Source organism: Mesoplodon bidens, assembly GCF_964165515.1.
Source record: "Mesoplodon bidens genome assembly, chromosome: 7".
In the NCBI taxonomy this organism is placed as follows: domain Eukaryota; kingdom Metazoa; phylum Chordata; class Mammalia; order Artiodactyla; family Ziphiidae; genus Mesoplodon; species Mesoplodon bidens.
The window spans coordinates 100456001-100470815 of NC_138164.1; the positions used below are offsets into that span (position 1 = coordinate 100456001).

General features: G+C 44.5%; 1 protein-coding gene across 3 annotated transcripts in view; it reads left to right on the plus strand.

Moving 5' to 3' along the window:
- The first annotated feature begins 2355 nt into the window (after positions 1–2355).
- The window catches only part of EXT2 (exostosin glycosyltransferase 2), a 142022-nt gene continuing 129562 nt past the window's right edge, over positions 2356–14815 (plus strand). The window contains exons 1-4 of one of the 3 annotated variants that reach the window (XM_081240991.1): positions 2469–2544; positions 10851–11014; positions 12144–12709; positions 13654–13743. In XM_081240991.1, the coding sequence (XP_081097117.1) occupies positions 12174–12709; positions 13654–13743 (626 nt within the window). In that variant the 5' untranslated portion in view covers positions 2469–2544; positions 10851–11014; positions 12144–12173. Of the gene's footprint in view, positions 2545–10850; positions 11015–12143; positions 12710–13653; positions 13744–14815 lie in introns of all 3 variants that reach the window. The other 2 variants (XM_081240993.1, XM_081240992.1) reach the window with 2 other exon arrangements.

The following is a 14815-nucleotide window of genomic DNA, read 5'->3' on the forward strand; positions in this document are numbered from 1 at the left end:
TTTCTTGGGGAGTATACCTTTCTCCATACTTACAGACTGCTATCGTATAAAGGAAGTGGTAAAGCTGGCATTCATCTCCACACTAGCAATTGCTCTTCATTGTAAACTCACTTTCAAAAAAGTGGCTGATGATACCCCTTTCCTTGAAAACCACACCCTTTTTAACACTCGCTTGCACTTCTCCTGGCTCACTGGGTTCGCGGGACTCTGCACGGTCTTTGCTTTGTCCTGTCCCTTCAGAGCAAGTAATGAAACATCTTTCTACAGTCTCTCTTCTAACCACCGACCACAAGTACTTTTCTACCTTCTGAGACTTCAGGTCCTGGCCCACAGTTTTCTTTCTCATTCTTCTCTGCAGTCGCTCTCAGCTGCTTTAGTGTCACGTAACTTCTAATATCACAGCTTCTATACTTTCTCACCTCCAATTCCTTGCATGGTTTCTACCCCTAGAAATGTAGCCCCACCGTTTGAACCATGCTGGTTTAAAAGACACTTGCTCTTTCTGACTGCTTCTCCTCCTTTCTCACATCTATGCCTTTGCTCATGCTTTTTTTTCTCTGCTTGGAATGCCCTCTTCATCCTCTATTTGTCAAAATCCTAACTGTCCTCCAGGACCAACAAAAGTGTCAACTCTTGCGTGAGGTCTTCCTACATCTTTCCAGTTGTGATCGCTTTCTTTCTTGAACCCTGTAGCACAGTGGGCCCCAACCTTTTTGGCACCAGGGACCAGTTCTGTGGAAGACAGTTTTTCTACGGACTGGTGGCAACCAGTACCGTCCCGGGGGTTGGGGACCCCTGCTATAGCATTTTGTGTACATTTTCCTATGCCACTCTCCATCCTCTGCTTTGGTGAATCTTACTTGTGCATTTGTTTTCTTTCTATTGAGCTCCTCCCAGCATCTGGGCACCCTTTATTCATTCAAAAACTACTCATTGAGCACTTCCTATGTGCCAGGCAGTATGCATGTTTAGGGTTATAAAAAGTGAATAAGATAGGCAGGTTCTTCAAAGGCTATGCCTAACACGGGTCTTTAACACAGGAAGTCCTCATTTAAGGAAAAAATAATTCATTTAAAATGTTTACAGAGAAAGACAAAGAAGAAAGTGAAAGTGCTTTCCACTTATCTGTTTCTCAAATGTGTATGTGTGCTAAAATTTCTTATCATTTTTTTGGGGGCGGGTGTGGATTTGAAGAGCAGAGCAAATGCTCTCTTAGATGTGGGGAAGCAGAATGTGTTTTCCTGTCTCCAGAATATTCTCATCCCAATCTCTCTGGATCTGTGTTAAGCAGGCATTAACTCACAAGAATATTCTTGGAATCACTGTTGCTGCTGGAAGCCCCAGGGGGTCTCTAGACTCAGAATCATCCCTATGAATATTTAAGTTCCAAGTGACAACTTCCACCAGATGGTGCTGAGGTACAGCTGAGACCAGATGGATTTGGATTCTGCAGCCATTGTCCGTAAACTGCATAGGCTCAGTGGGGTCATTTCATTAACTTCTCAATAACATCAGTCTGCATTTTGATTGAATTTTTTAGACTCCACTTACTGTCTTATGACAGGGGTTTTGCTGTGCATGTAGGAGGCTAGATCATGTAAATATATACAGAAACAAAATGAAAATGAAAGTTTTTCTCCCCCATTTCTACTTCCACAATTAATCCCTCTAAAACTGTTTATTGCTTCTTGAATTATTTCCAGAAAAATGTTATATATAAATGCCTGAATCTAAGCATCTACATTATATTTTCTGTCTTCTGTTTCTGCTTACATATATATGTATATTTTATTACATAAAAAGGATCATACTCGTCTACTGTTTTAAACCATGTTTTCATATTAACATGTCTTTGAGATTTTCCCATACCAACATACATATGCATTCTCTCATTATTACATTCTAATAATTTATTTTGATTAATATCAAATTTTCCATAGTTTATTTTGGTTGTGTCCGGGTTTTCGCTATTATTAGAAACAGTACTGTAATGAAAATTTTGATAAACGTCGTTGAGAGTATCCATAGGGTAAACTCCATACAGAGGGATTGTTGGGGAAAGTTACCTAAATTTTACGTTTAATGGATAATTGCCAAATTCCCTTTCAGGAATGTTGCACGCGCATGAACACCGATTATACTAAAACGTTTACATTTTTGTCAGTTTTATAACAGTTTTGTAAGTTAAGCATGGGGCTTCGTTTCGGTTTGCAGTTTCTTTAACTATGAACGAGGCTGCGTGTCTATGGATTTCACTGTGGAGCCCGAGTTTCGCCCGCCTGCCTGGGAGAAACCCTAAGCGGTGCCTTGACTCCTCCTGTCCAGCAGGAGGCGCGAGCAGGGGCCGCTCCCGCATGCGCAGTGCGCTGGGTGTCAGGCCGCCGAGCCAGCCGGTTCAGTGCTCTACGCTCGCTCCAGCAGACCCGGCGCAGGTGGGGGCCACCAGCAGCTTGGCGCGATCCCACCCAGGCGGCTGTGGCCAGTGCCCCACGGCATGAGCCGGTGACCGAGCGCGGGGCCGAGCGGGAGGCAACCGTGGCCGAGGTAAGCGCGGCGCGGAAGGGCCGGGCGGGCCCCCGGTGAGGGCTCGGGCCTCCCCGGGCCGCGGCGGAGTCGGGGCCGAATCGCCGGGGAAGCGCGGGCCGCGCGGAGGTCCGAGGGCTGCGAGAGGCCGGCGCCACTCCCGGTGATTTCCCGCTTTGGATGCGCTTTGATTTCCGCCCCGCCTTCTTCGTCACCCGCCCCGCCCCACACTTTGGTTTCCCACCTGTTTCCTTGCCCACTTCTCTTCCCCGTCCGCACCTTTCCTTTTTCCCGGGATCCCGTGGCTTCCTTTTCCGAAGGCCCCACCCTCTGCCGTGACCTCTCTCTACTGCCAGCTCCTTCCCGCGAGCCACAGGGATCTGCTTTCTCCCACTGGGATTTTTCAGCTCTGGGCTCTGCCTTGGCCAGTGGCGTCCCGTGCGGTACCAGATGCCCTGGGCAGGACCGGATGCTCTGGTGAGGAGGGTGACCAGCGGTGTCCGGGCTCTAGGCATCTACTTGAAGCTCAGAGGCACTTGGAGTTTTACTTACTGGCGGCGGGAACCAGATATATGTATACGGTTTTGAGGTTAAAATTACTTGGTGTAACTTATTGGGAAGTGCTAATCTAGAAGGGTCCTTGATTTATCTGTCGGAAGATGTCTTGAAATAGAAATACGTCCATTTAAATTCTTCTTCTAAGTCAATTGAGTGCCCTGAGGACTTAAACTGGATTTAGTTTGTAAATTTCAGAGCTCAAAGGCTATTTACAGTAATAAAATACATGACTCAATTTCTGTCACTCCTCACTGCCGCTGACTTAAGCCATCTGGTTGCAAATGCTGGTGTAAATGGATAGATTTGCGTCTGTCAAATTATGCTGGTTAATTGAGGAATGAAAAAGGTGTATCTAATTCAGGCTTTTAAGGGTAATTAGGGGAGGCGGCTTCACATGGGGGTTAAAGAGTGCAGGCTCCGGAGCCAGACTGCCGTTCTCCAGATCCTAGCATTGGCATTTTCTAGTTGTGTGACATTGGGCAAGTTGCTTAGCCTTCCTTGTTACTTTCCCTGTCTGTAAAATGAGGATAATCATAGATTGTCACACGGCACTGTTAGGAAGATTAAGTTAACGCAGAGTACTTAAAACAGATCCTGGCGTGTAGTAGGTCTGCAGTAAAGTTTAGTTATTATCAGTAGTTCCTTAGTTGCATGCACTGTGTTAATTATAGTATAATTCCCACAAAGGGGCACAGGTTTTTTTTTTTTTTAAATTTGAAATCATTTTTAGGGATGGTTAGCTATAACATAACTTTAATGGTAATGGATCCTATCAGGTAAGGCAGTGAATTGCATATTTTCCTGCTTCGATCAATATTTGGTTCCTTTGTTTTCAGGAACAGGTGAGTTAAGTTCCAGGGTAGCAGCGGCCCCAAGAGTTCAGCTGTGAGGGCTTCTGTAAAAAGGTTAAGAAGATGAGAGATTGGGACTGAAAACTTTGGACTAAGTGGATTGGACATAGCCTGAAGCACTGAGGAAAGGTTATTCAGGCAAGATTTAGGAATAACTAATTCCAGGAACAGAAAATGCATCTCATCTTGACAGTAGAGTGAGGTTGAAAGATTTTTCCAGTGATTCAGTGCCTGACATCTAGCCGGATGATTCCAGTGTTTTGCAGGGACAGATTTGATGTGCTTTGAGGAGGCTAAAGTTTGTAGGGCTTGTTGTGAAAGTCTTATTTTGACCCAGGTTGTGGTATTATATGGAAAAACATTCATTAATAGAAGATTCCTTTTGGTTTGTCCTCTTGGGGAAGCTCAGTGTTAGGGGAGAGGAGGGTGGTCAAGGGTAGGTACAGAAAATTCCATCTGTGAAATTACCTGGCTATTTCCCCCCCCCTTTGGAAACTCTAATTCAAGAAGGAAAATGATGAGAGTTAATCACCATATAATTACTCAAAACTTGGACCTTGAACAGTGTGTGTGCTGACGGAACTGGGAAGTATAGAGACACTCCTTCATTCAACAGACATTTATGTTTACATGGAATGTGTTCTAGACATGATATTAGATGCTGGGAATACTGAGCAGAGATGAAAAACTCAGATTACAAGAAAGTGACGACCAGTAGAAGAGAGACTTTCAATTACAAAACCAATTACTACAATCTGGCAAGTGCTGTAACGAAGCCTGTAAAAGGTACAAGGATGTTCACCGAGAGTTCTCGGTCTCTAAAGCTCGACTTTGTTAGGGTTTTTCACTTAAGGCTTTTCCCCTCATTTCTTTTTTTATTAAGGGTTTTTATTCCACCCCAAGTGCTCACCATCTCTCTCAGCTGTTCAGCACAGACTTGTGGATGCTCACTTAGCCAGTGTAGGCAAACCTCAGAAATGTGAGTTTATATCCCTGGGAACAGCCCTCAGGTGGGGAGTGGGGGTGGGAGAGGTGTGGGATGGATAGGCTTCGGTGGATGAAATGTCCTTGAAAGGGACAGTTCTCAGGTGCATTTTTCAGAGGGAGCCTAGGAGGATTGAGCCCCATCTGCCCAGCTCAGTATGGCAGCCAGCACAGTAATGCACCCTCACGGCTTTCCGTTCTTCTCCAACTCCTCTCCTTACTCCCTCCCTCTGGCTTTCTGGATTCGTCTTCTGCAAGCTGCTTGCACCCAAGCCATTTTTAGTTTGGCAGAACATAAACTAAGGCGGTTGGTACTGGAAGTGGCTCTAGAAAGCACGTCCTGAGAATAGCGTTGTGAGACTGGAATCGCTCACCCTCGGGTGGCAACCGGGACCCCTTTGCTGGGGGTAGGTGAGGCGTTGATAACCCCTGGTGCCCTCTAGCGTCACTGAGTCGTCACACTGACCAGTGGAGGGTTGGGATGAGGTTCAGGTAGAAAGGAGAGCATTGGCTGGCACAGGAGCTCTAGCACTCGCTTGAGCAGTGTGTGGACTGTGGTCACGATGACGCTGGTGGAATTGGTTGGCTCTTGTTATCTCCTTAGAGGCCTTAGGTGCGATCAGGCTCAGATCAGCCAGATATCAACTCGGGACGCATTGTGAAAGACTGAACTCCATGGCAGAGTTTCCTGCAGCTGGAGGGCAGACTGTGTTGAAAATCAGGCCCAGAATTTAATTGTAATTATGGCTGAACTGCAAAGGAAGCTGAGTGCACGGCCTTGACAGGCTGCTTCTGCTGAAGTCAGGGCCATGATAGGGAAGAAGTGGGACCCTGAGTCTTAGGATGGAGATTTTGGGTGGAGGCGCTGAGGACTGAACTCACAGATTTCCTAGATCCTCTGGGCCAGCAGAAGTATCTCTCTCCATTGCTGAGAAGAAGCGCTCCTTACCTGACACTATGCAAAGCCTTCCCTGGAGGTGGATACCTTGCAAGGTAGAGCTTCTCCTCCTCAACATTGCCCATCCCCCGCCCTCAGATCTCAGCATTGCCTAAGTGGGGAAGTACAGCCCCGGCTGCTGGGGTGATAGCTGTTGTACTGGAAGAACTGCAGGACCTGGCTCGTGTGGACCAGCAGGAACTGGAGGAACACACGGGAATGAATCTTGAGGGTGTCAGACCAAAAGTGGGGTAGCGGTGGACTGTGAAGCCAAGTGGGAGTGACTCTTGGGAGGATTCTCTCCTGATTCAGGACTCCGTGGCCTTGCAAGGACAGGCTGGTCCTGATGTGCTGCAGGGCAGGCTCCTGGAACCTTGGATATGACTGTCATACCGTTGGTTCTCAACTGAGGGCCAGTTTGCCTCCCCAGGGGGTATTTGGCAATGTCTGTATGTATTTTTAGTTGTCACAACTAGGGGTTGCTTCTGGCTTCTCTTGAGTAGAGACCAGGGATGCTACTAAACGCTCTGCATTGTACAGAACAGCTCCCCACAGAAAAGAATCATTTGGCCCAAAATGTCAGTAGTTCTGAGCTTGAGAAACCCTAGTCTGGCGTAGATGAGGTAAAGGTGCCAGAGCTGTGTTGGCAGAATATTAAGGTAGGGGTCAGAAGGTTCAGGGAGGTGGAGATTTGAAATAGATTTATTACTTGAGGCCAGAGGTGCCTTTCCTGCCCATGTTCCCAGGAGGGCGTTCTCCCTTCCCTCTGGTAATATGGAACCGCAGGGAGGGGACCAGCACGTTTGAGAAGCTCAACGTTGATTCTCCTCCATAGGCCAGGGTTGACTTTATGAGATTTGACCATGGAACTGGGTTCCCAAGTATCAACGAGGATGGTAGGATTCTGAAATGGCAGAAGCCACGTGGTGACACTAACCGTCAGAGGCAAGGAAGACACAGTATCCATAATAAGCAGTGAGGCTTGACTCAAAACCAGTGTGTCTGGACCCACTGTGATGCTAATAGAGCCTGGCATTCCTATAGAGGGTATAGATGGGCAGCCAACTAGGGTATTGTTTCACTGTGTAACCAGAAAAAAAAAAATCAACAGATGACAAGTAGAAGGCTGATGTCAGCTGCTGCAGTGGAAGAATCACTATCACCTAGTCTTCAGATGTGAGCCAGCTCTCAGACCTGTATCCCATGGACTGAGGGGGAGGCTGGATCTCTTTGAAGGAGAACTTTGCAACATCCCTGAAAGTATAGACAGATGTTTCCCGAGTCCTTCCTCAAGGGAACTGTAGGTCTTTATCAGACTTGTGGTACATCAAGGAAAGGAGAATATCCAGACCTTCTGAGGGCTGTTAAGTACAGGGTCAGAGCTGATAATAATACCAGGCTACCTGCAAGCAATGGTGGATAGGAGTTTGCAGATAAATGACCTGGCCTCTCCTCCTTCTGAGGGACATGGTGTGGTTTGCATGGTTCTTCAGAGGGTTCCTAAAGAGCCCGTTACCCAGCTTAATAACACACTCCTACTGGCTTTCCCTGGTTCCCTGTCTCTCTTCTTGCTCTGTTCTCTAGCTCCCAAGTAAAACTGCCTGCACCCCCATCCTTGTCTCTGGTTCTTTTTGGGGAGTTAATTATGGGGGAACTCAAACTGTGACAGGTAGGAAGCAAAATGTGATGCCTAACATAGTGGGTGTCAGCCTCTCTTCTTTCCAGCCCTCCTGATGCCCCCTTGGGACTGTGGAGCCAGGTCATGCTCCCACTCTTGGAGTTCCTGTGGCCCCAGGTCACCACCAGCACTTGGTGGTGTTTGATGCTGACATTCTGCCATGCTGGTGGGTAGAAGATGTCTTGTTTTATTGCCATACTTTTCCTGTCCATTAATTAGACTAAACATCTTTTCAGATGTTTATGTGCCATTTTGTTGCCTCTTCTGTGACATTCTTGTTTAAGTCTTTAGTTTTCTGTTGTTTGTTTGTTTTGGCTTTTTTGTTTGTTTCTTATTACTTTGTAGGAGCTCTTTATTCTGGTTGCTAGTTAGTCCTTATCGGTTACATGTATTGCAAATATCTTCTAGTTTATAGCTTGTCTTTTTACTTCCTTATGATGTCTTTTGATGAATAAAAATTCTTAATTGTAACACTGAATTTATTATTTTACCTTTTTGTGATTTGTACTTTTTGTATTTTATTTTGGAAATCATTTTCTACGTGGAATTCACAGATATTCTCTTTTGTGTTCTAAATATCTTAACAGTTTTGCCTGTTACATATAGCTCTTTAATCTGCTTTGAATAGATTTCCTCCCCTCTGGATGCTTTTAATATTTTTCTTTGGCTTTCTTTTTAGTGGTTTTACTTTGACATATCTAGTAGGTTTTTGTCTTGTTTTTGGGTTTTTTTGTATATATTGTACTTGGAGTTGAGCATCTTGAATCTGTGAGTTGATATATTTCATTATGTTTGGAAAAACTTGACAGCTGGATTTTTGTGTTTACTTCTGCCTTCAGTCTTTGCATTATCACACATCATGTAGCCTCTGGCAAATGAAGGTGAAAAAATGTCAATGTTATTATAAAAATAGTTCAGATCCTTTGAAAGGGTCTTGGCGACCCCCTGGAGCCCCCAGACTGTATTTTGAGAATCACTGGTCTAAGATTTTTGGTATTAGTGTTATACTAGCCTCCTAAAGTAGGTCAGGAAATGTTTCTTCTTTTTTCCGAACTTTGGGATAATTTGTGCAAAATTGGAATTATTGTTTCTTGACTGTTTGGTAGAACTTGGAAAATCTTTTGGATCTGGAATTTTCTTTATAGGAAGATTTTTTAAACTTTTGATTCAGTTTCTTTAATGTTATAGAGATTTCCAGGTTTGCTGTTTCTCCCTGAGACTGTTTTAATAAGGTATATTTTTAAAGAATTTCTCCATTTCATTTAAATTTTCAAATATTTTGGCATAAGTTCATTGATACCATCTCATCTTTTAAATACATGCAGTATTTAGAGTTATGGGCCCCTTTTCATTCTAGGTATTTATTTGTGCTTTATTTTCTCTTTATCTTGATTAATCTTACCAGAATTATGTCAAATGTCAATTTCTTTTTTTTTTTTTAAAGAAGATGTTGGGGTAGGAGTTTATTAATTAATTTATTTTTGTTGTGTTGGATCTTCGTTTCTGTGCGAGGGCTTTCTCTAGTTGTGGCAAGCGGGGGCCACTCTTCATCGCGGTGCGCGGACCTGTCACTATCGTGGCCTCTCTTGTTGCGGAGCACAGGCTCCAGACGCGCAGGCTCAGTAGTTGTGGCTCACGGGCCTAGTTGCTCCGCGGCATGTGGGATCCTCCCAGACCAGGGCTCGAACCCGTGTCCCCTGCATTAGCAGGCAGATTTTCAACCACTGCGCCACCAGGGAAGCCCAAATGTCAATTTCTTTAGTGTTTTTTAAAAAAAGTTTAGTTTTGTTGATCCTATTTGAGTTTTAATTAATTAATTTCTGTGCTTTTATTTATTACTTAATTCCTTCTATTATCTTTGGATTTATTTTGTTGTGGTAATGTCTTTTTTTATAATCTGGAGCTCATGAAAATTGTAAAGCTCATATGTGGATACTACCTTTGTGGATTATTGCTCTATTGGCCAGTATTTTTAAGAAGCAATAGGATAATAGAAGAACACAGTGTGCATCACATGTTCTGTGGCTAATACTATGTACTAAGGTTAAACACTGTTTTGTGGAAACAGTGTTTTGTGAAATATTTGTTTTATTTCAGATATTATACATACACATCTATGTCTGTATTGGGTCATAATATAAAATGTTGTCTTATAGGTTTTAGTTTAAAAAAAAAAGGTTTAAAAGCTACTGTGCCCTGGTGTCACAGTGGTTAAGAATCCGCCTGCCAATGCAGGGGACACAGGTTCGAGCCCTGGTCTGGGAAGATGGCACATGCTGTGGAGCAACTAATCCCGTGTGCCACAACTACTGAGCCTGCGTGCCACAACTACTGAAGCCCACACACCTAGAGCCCGTGCTCCGCAACAAGAGAAGCCACCGCACTGCAATGAAGAGTAGCCCCTGCTCGCTGCAACTAGATAAAGTCCACGTGCAGCAACAAAGACCCAATACAGCCAAAAATAAATAAGTAAAATAAATTAAAAAAGAAAAAAGCTACTATGTTAAAAGGTAGTTTGTCTAACATTAGTGAAGATTTCAAACCTAGCTGCATAAAATAAACACGCAAGGGGCTTGCTAAATCGATAGATTCTTTGACCTTATTTTAGACCAACTAATACAACCCTCCAGTGCTGGGGCCAAAGACTCTGTGTGTTTTAACAAGCTCTCCCTGTGTGATTCTTAGCATTTGGGTGTTTGAGAACCATTGATTCAGGATATAGATACACCTTGATAGCCTGTTGGGCAGTTCTGGCATGGGGTATGTGGAGAGTGCAGCTCCTTGCGTGCATTTGTGCCAAGACCTCTTTTCTAGCTCCAGGAGGGATACATGGAGAGAAGGAAAACGATAGGGTGGGCCTGGTGGTAAGTAGGGGTTGGGGGCAGGCTAGGAACATCCTGTTCATCGTTAGAATGACAGAAAAAGTGAAATAGCTCTTGTGCCTGCATTTCTGTCATGGAATCCATTAGTATATATTGAATGGCTAATGTATATACCCCAAAGATGATAATCTTTAAGCTTAAAATGTATGAACTTTCATACATTAGTCCATGACAAGCACATTTCTTGATATGTTCCAGATCATGGTCTCAGAGAGATACAAGTTGAAATCATTCATGACCATTCAGCACATTTTACCCAAAAAGCTGATGATGATTGCAACATTCAAGGCTTGACGAGACCCTGCTGGCTAGGAAGGAAGCAGTCTTACAGTATGGGCATCTTTGGGGAGAACTCCGTTTAGCCATAGTGAAAATGGTTGATAAACCTTAAGGTAGACCTCTATGAGCTTTTCAGTTATTTCCCTTTATATTAATAGCTTTTCTGAATGAGGCCATTTTGAAGATCGGGATTTTGACATGTGGAATGCTGAAGTCCTAAAGTCTCTTGTTGCAGTAACATGTCTGTGCCAGATGATGCAGTCACACTCAAGGCTTTACCCTCCCCACACGGTAGCTAGGCATCAGGTGTCGGGCTTGTTCGGTAAGGATCTTAATTTGTGGTCTACAGGGGGACTGCATTTTCAGCTGAGGACTAAGGATTTTCTTTATATCTGTCAATGATGCTTATTGGCTCTTTATCTATTGCTACATAACACACCACCTCAAAACTTACAGACAGCCACAGCAACAGCAATCATGTATTTGTTTGGGATTCTGCCATCTCTACAGAGCTTGGTGGGGCTGGTTCAGGTTTGCTTCACATAGTTTCCCCTGGGGTCTTCCTGAGGTTGCCCTAAGCTGGGAGCTCAGCTTCCTTATAACGTGGCAGCTGACTTCCATCAGCTACAGGGTCTCTTAAGTCTTGGACTCAGAGGCCCCAGAATCTCACTTCTGCCACGTTCTTTTGGTCAAACAAGTCACAAGGCTAGCCCGAATTCAGGGGGATGGGAAAGAGATTCCACCTTCTGAGTGGACAAGTGGTGTGCACCTTCACCAGTGGGGAGAATTGTTGGCATCAATCTTTAGAAATGCATCTACCTCATGGGCCTTTCTTTTCCTCCCTCCACCTCTCCTTTCCTCCTTCCCTGTTTCTTCATTTCTCCCTTCCATCTAAATGTGTCCAAATTTTGTTACAGTTTTGTGTCTCATTAGCATATAAATTCCTCTAAGGTAGGTTTTCACTTTCTTCTTTGTTTAGGTCCTCTATGAGGGTTGAATGAATGAATGAATGAATGAAAACAGGCTTTAGTATAATGAACGAAACATCAGTTTGTCCAGATGAAGCATCAGTTTATGTTAGGCAAGTATTTGAAAGCAAAATAAAACAACTGTCTTCAGCTGTTCCACTTTTGATTTTTCTTCCTTGGTCAGTACCCCTCTTCCTAGGTCCCATGCATTTACCAGCTTATGCTTTCAGAGAATATATATTTATAGAATATAGTAGTATTTTTACATTATGTTAACAGTATTTATATTAAGTATGTAATATTAAATATATCATATTCTCATATGTACACATTTATTTATTTATAAGACAGGTCAAAAATCCCTTTTCATTATTTCATCAGACCACTTAAGGGAAAGAGGTAGATTCAAAGTTGAACAGTCCTTTCAAGTGTCATCTGCCACCCTAAGAACTTCACTTTTCTCTCTTCTCCCCTGGTAACCAGGAGTGTGAGGAAGAGGCTCTCTGGGTCATTATGTGTGCCTCGGTCAAGTACAACATCCGGGGTCCTGCCCTCATCCCGAGAATGAAGACCAAGCACCGCATCTACTACATCACCCTCTTCTCCATCGTCCTGCTGGGCCTCATCGCCACGGGCATGTTTCAGTTCTGGCCGCACTCCATCGAGTCCTCGAGCGACTGGAGCGTGCAGAAGCGCAGCATCCGCGACGTGCCGGTGGTCAGGCTGCCGGCCGACAGCCCCGTCCCCGAGCGTGGCGACCTCAGCTGCAGAATGCACACATGTTTCGACGTCTACCGCTGTGGCTTCAACCCCAAGAACAAGATCAAGGTGTACATTTACTCTCTGAAAAAGTATGTGGATGATGCGGGTGTCCCAGTGAGCAGCACCATCTCCCAGGAATACAACGAGCTGCTCACGGCCATCTCAGACAGCGACTACTACACCGAGGACATCACCCGGGCCTGCCTGTTCATCCCGTCCATCGACCTGCTCAACCAGAACGCGCTCCGCGTGAAGGAGACGGCGCAGGCGCTGGCCCAGCTCTCCAGGTATCATAGCAGGTCTTCCAGGAACTAGAGGGAAGGAGGGGCAGAGCCAGTGGTTCTCTCGAGCTGGTGTCCGGCTGGCTGCTTGTCTCTTATATCATATGGGGATGAGTGGATGAGCGACTGACTTGTAGGAGGACCGGTGCTTTGGGCACCTGGCCTCTGTACCACCCTCCCGTGCCACTGCTGTGGGTTCCCAGCCTCTTAACGTTTAGAAGCTAAGGATGCTTCCCATGCTTTCCCTTTTAAATTTAAGCACTTTTTCCCCTTCTTTATTACTCACATAATATACATTCACTATAAAAAGTCTGAAAATACAGGTAAGCAAAAAGAAGAAAGTAAGGTTCATTCCATAAGCCTGCCTCTAAGAGATAATCATTAATATTTTGCTGTTACTTTTCAGTCATTTTTGTATAAAACATATACATAGGCATGTATGTATACATTTTTGTATAAAGTATATATACATATGCATGTGTATATAACATTTTTGTCCAGAATGGGATCACACAGCAAAACACGTTCTCTTGCTGCCTTTTTCCCTTCATTTATCATGAATGTATTTCCAGATAATTTCATCTTCATCTGTCGGTTCGACATGATTTTAAGGGCTGTATAGTATTCCATTTTGCACACGTTCCCTAATGTATTTAACTGGCCTTCTGTATTTTATTTATTTTTTGTTTCTGTAACCAAATGGTGAACACTCAGGTAGCATTCAGGTTTTCATTAGCATAAGCAGTTCTGTAGTGGACAAGCTTGGAGTGCACATCCCCCAGCTTTACTTTCAAGGAGCCAGGCCACTGCCTGATGCACTGTTGGGATCTCCAGGCACTCCTGAGAAGAGGCCCTGTTATGGGTTGGGAAGCCTACTTGTCATCCAGAAACTGACTTGTCTTTGTTTCTTCATAGTTGATGTGTGAATTCTCCTACATGTTTCTTAATAGGTGGGATCGAGGAACCAATCACCTCCTGTTCAACATGTTGCCTGGAGGCCCCCCAGATTATAACACGGCCCTGGATGTCCCCAGAGACAGGTAGGTGTATTTGGGGCTGTCCCCGTGGTAGGGTTCTGAGGATTAAGTAAATGCAAGACCCTTTCGTTCATGTGAAATCATATTTCTAAGCCCACTGGGACGTACTTTGTAACCAGAATTGTTTGTTAAAGTGGAGAATTGTCCTAGGCCTTTTCCTCCTCAAGACCTAGAAGCATCAGACCTGCCTAAGTCTGTTGGGGGAAACCAGTTGGAGCTTAGGTTCCAGCGGGGCATCTTAAAAGTTTGTCTTGGGCTTCCCTGGTGGCGCAGTGGTTGAGAGTCCGCCTGCCGATGCAGGGGACGCGGCCATGACGTCACGACTGCAGCTGGAGCTCGCTTACTGTGTATTGGCCCCTTTGTGCATTGACTGCACCACTTCCTGGAAAACTCAGGAGGGAGGAGCTGCTTAAGGTTCCTCTCCTATCACTGGGCTCAAGGCTCTGAAAAGAGCAGAAAGTTTGGGCCCAACATGAGGGTCCGGGGCAATATTCAAGGTAGAGGATTACTGTAAGTTCATATATGAACTCATTTATAACCAACTTTATCACAGTTGATGTTTAACTCTTAAAAAATCGTTGTTACTGAAAAAGGTGAGGCCAGCTGTGGGAGGCCAGCATTGTCATTTATGAAAATCTACACTTAGTACTGCTTTTCCCCAGAAGATTAAACCTAAGCCCTCTTTGCTTTAAGTGATTATCTAGAGTCAGTGTTGAGTTTCTATCTGGAAATACAATTATCACTAGAAAAGACACACCCGGGACCATTCCTCAACTTTGGTGTAGAAACTATTTTGGACGATAGAGGGCAGTCAGGCCACACAAATTCTGTAGAAACCAGCTAAACACAAGGTGATCCCTGATTTGGCTCTCAGCCCCAGTGTTCCTGAGTGGGCTACTGTTTTATGCGTTTGGTTGTTCTGGGAAAGTGAAATACTTTAGAGGTTAGAGAAGGGTAGGGAAAGAGCTGTTAGGAATGCGATGTCTTCACCTGCGGTTCTGGGTTTGTTTTGAGAAGGGCTTATTTCTGTTTGGGACATTTCACTTTTGCTGACATTTTGGTATATGTATCTGCA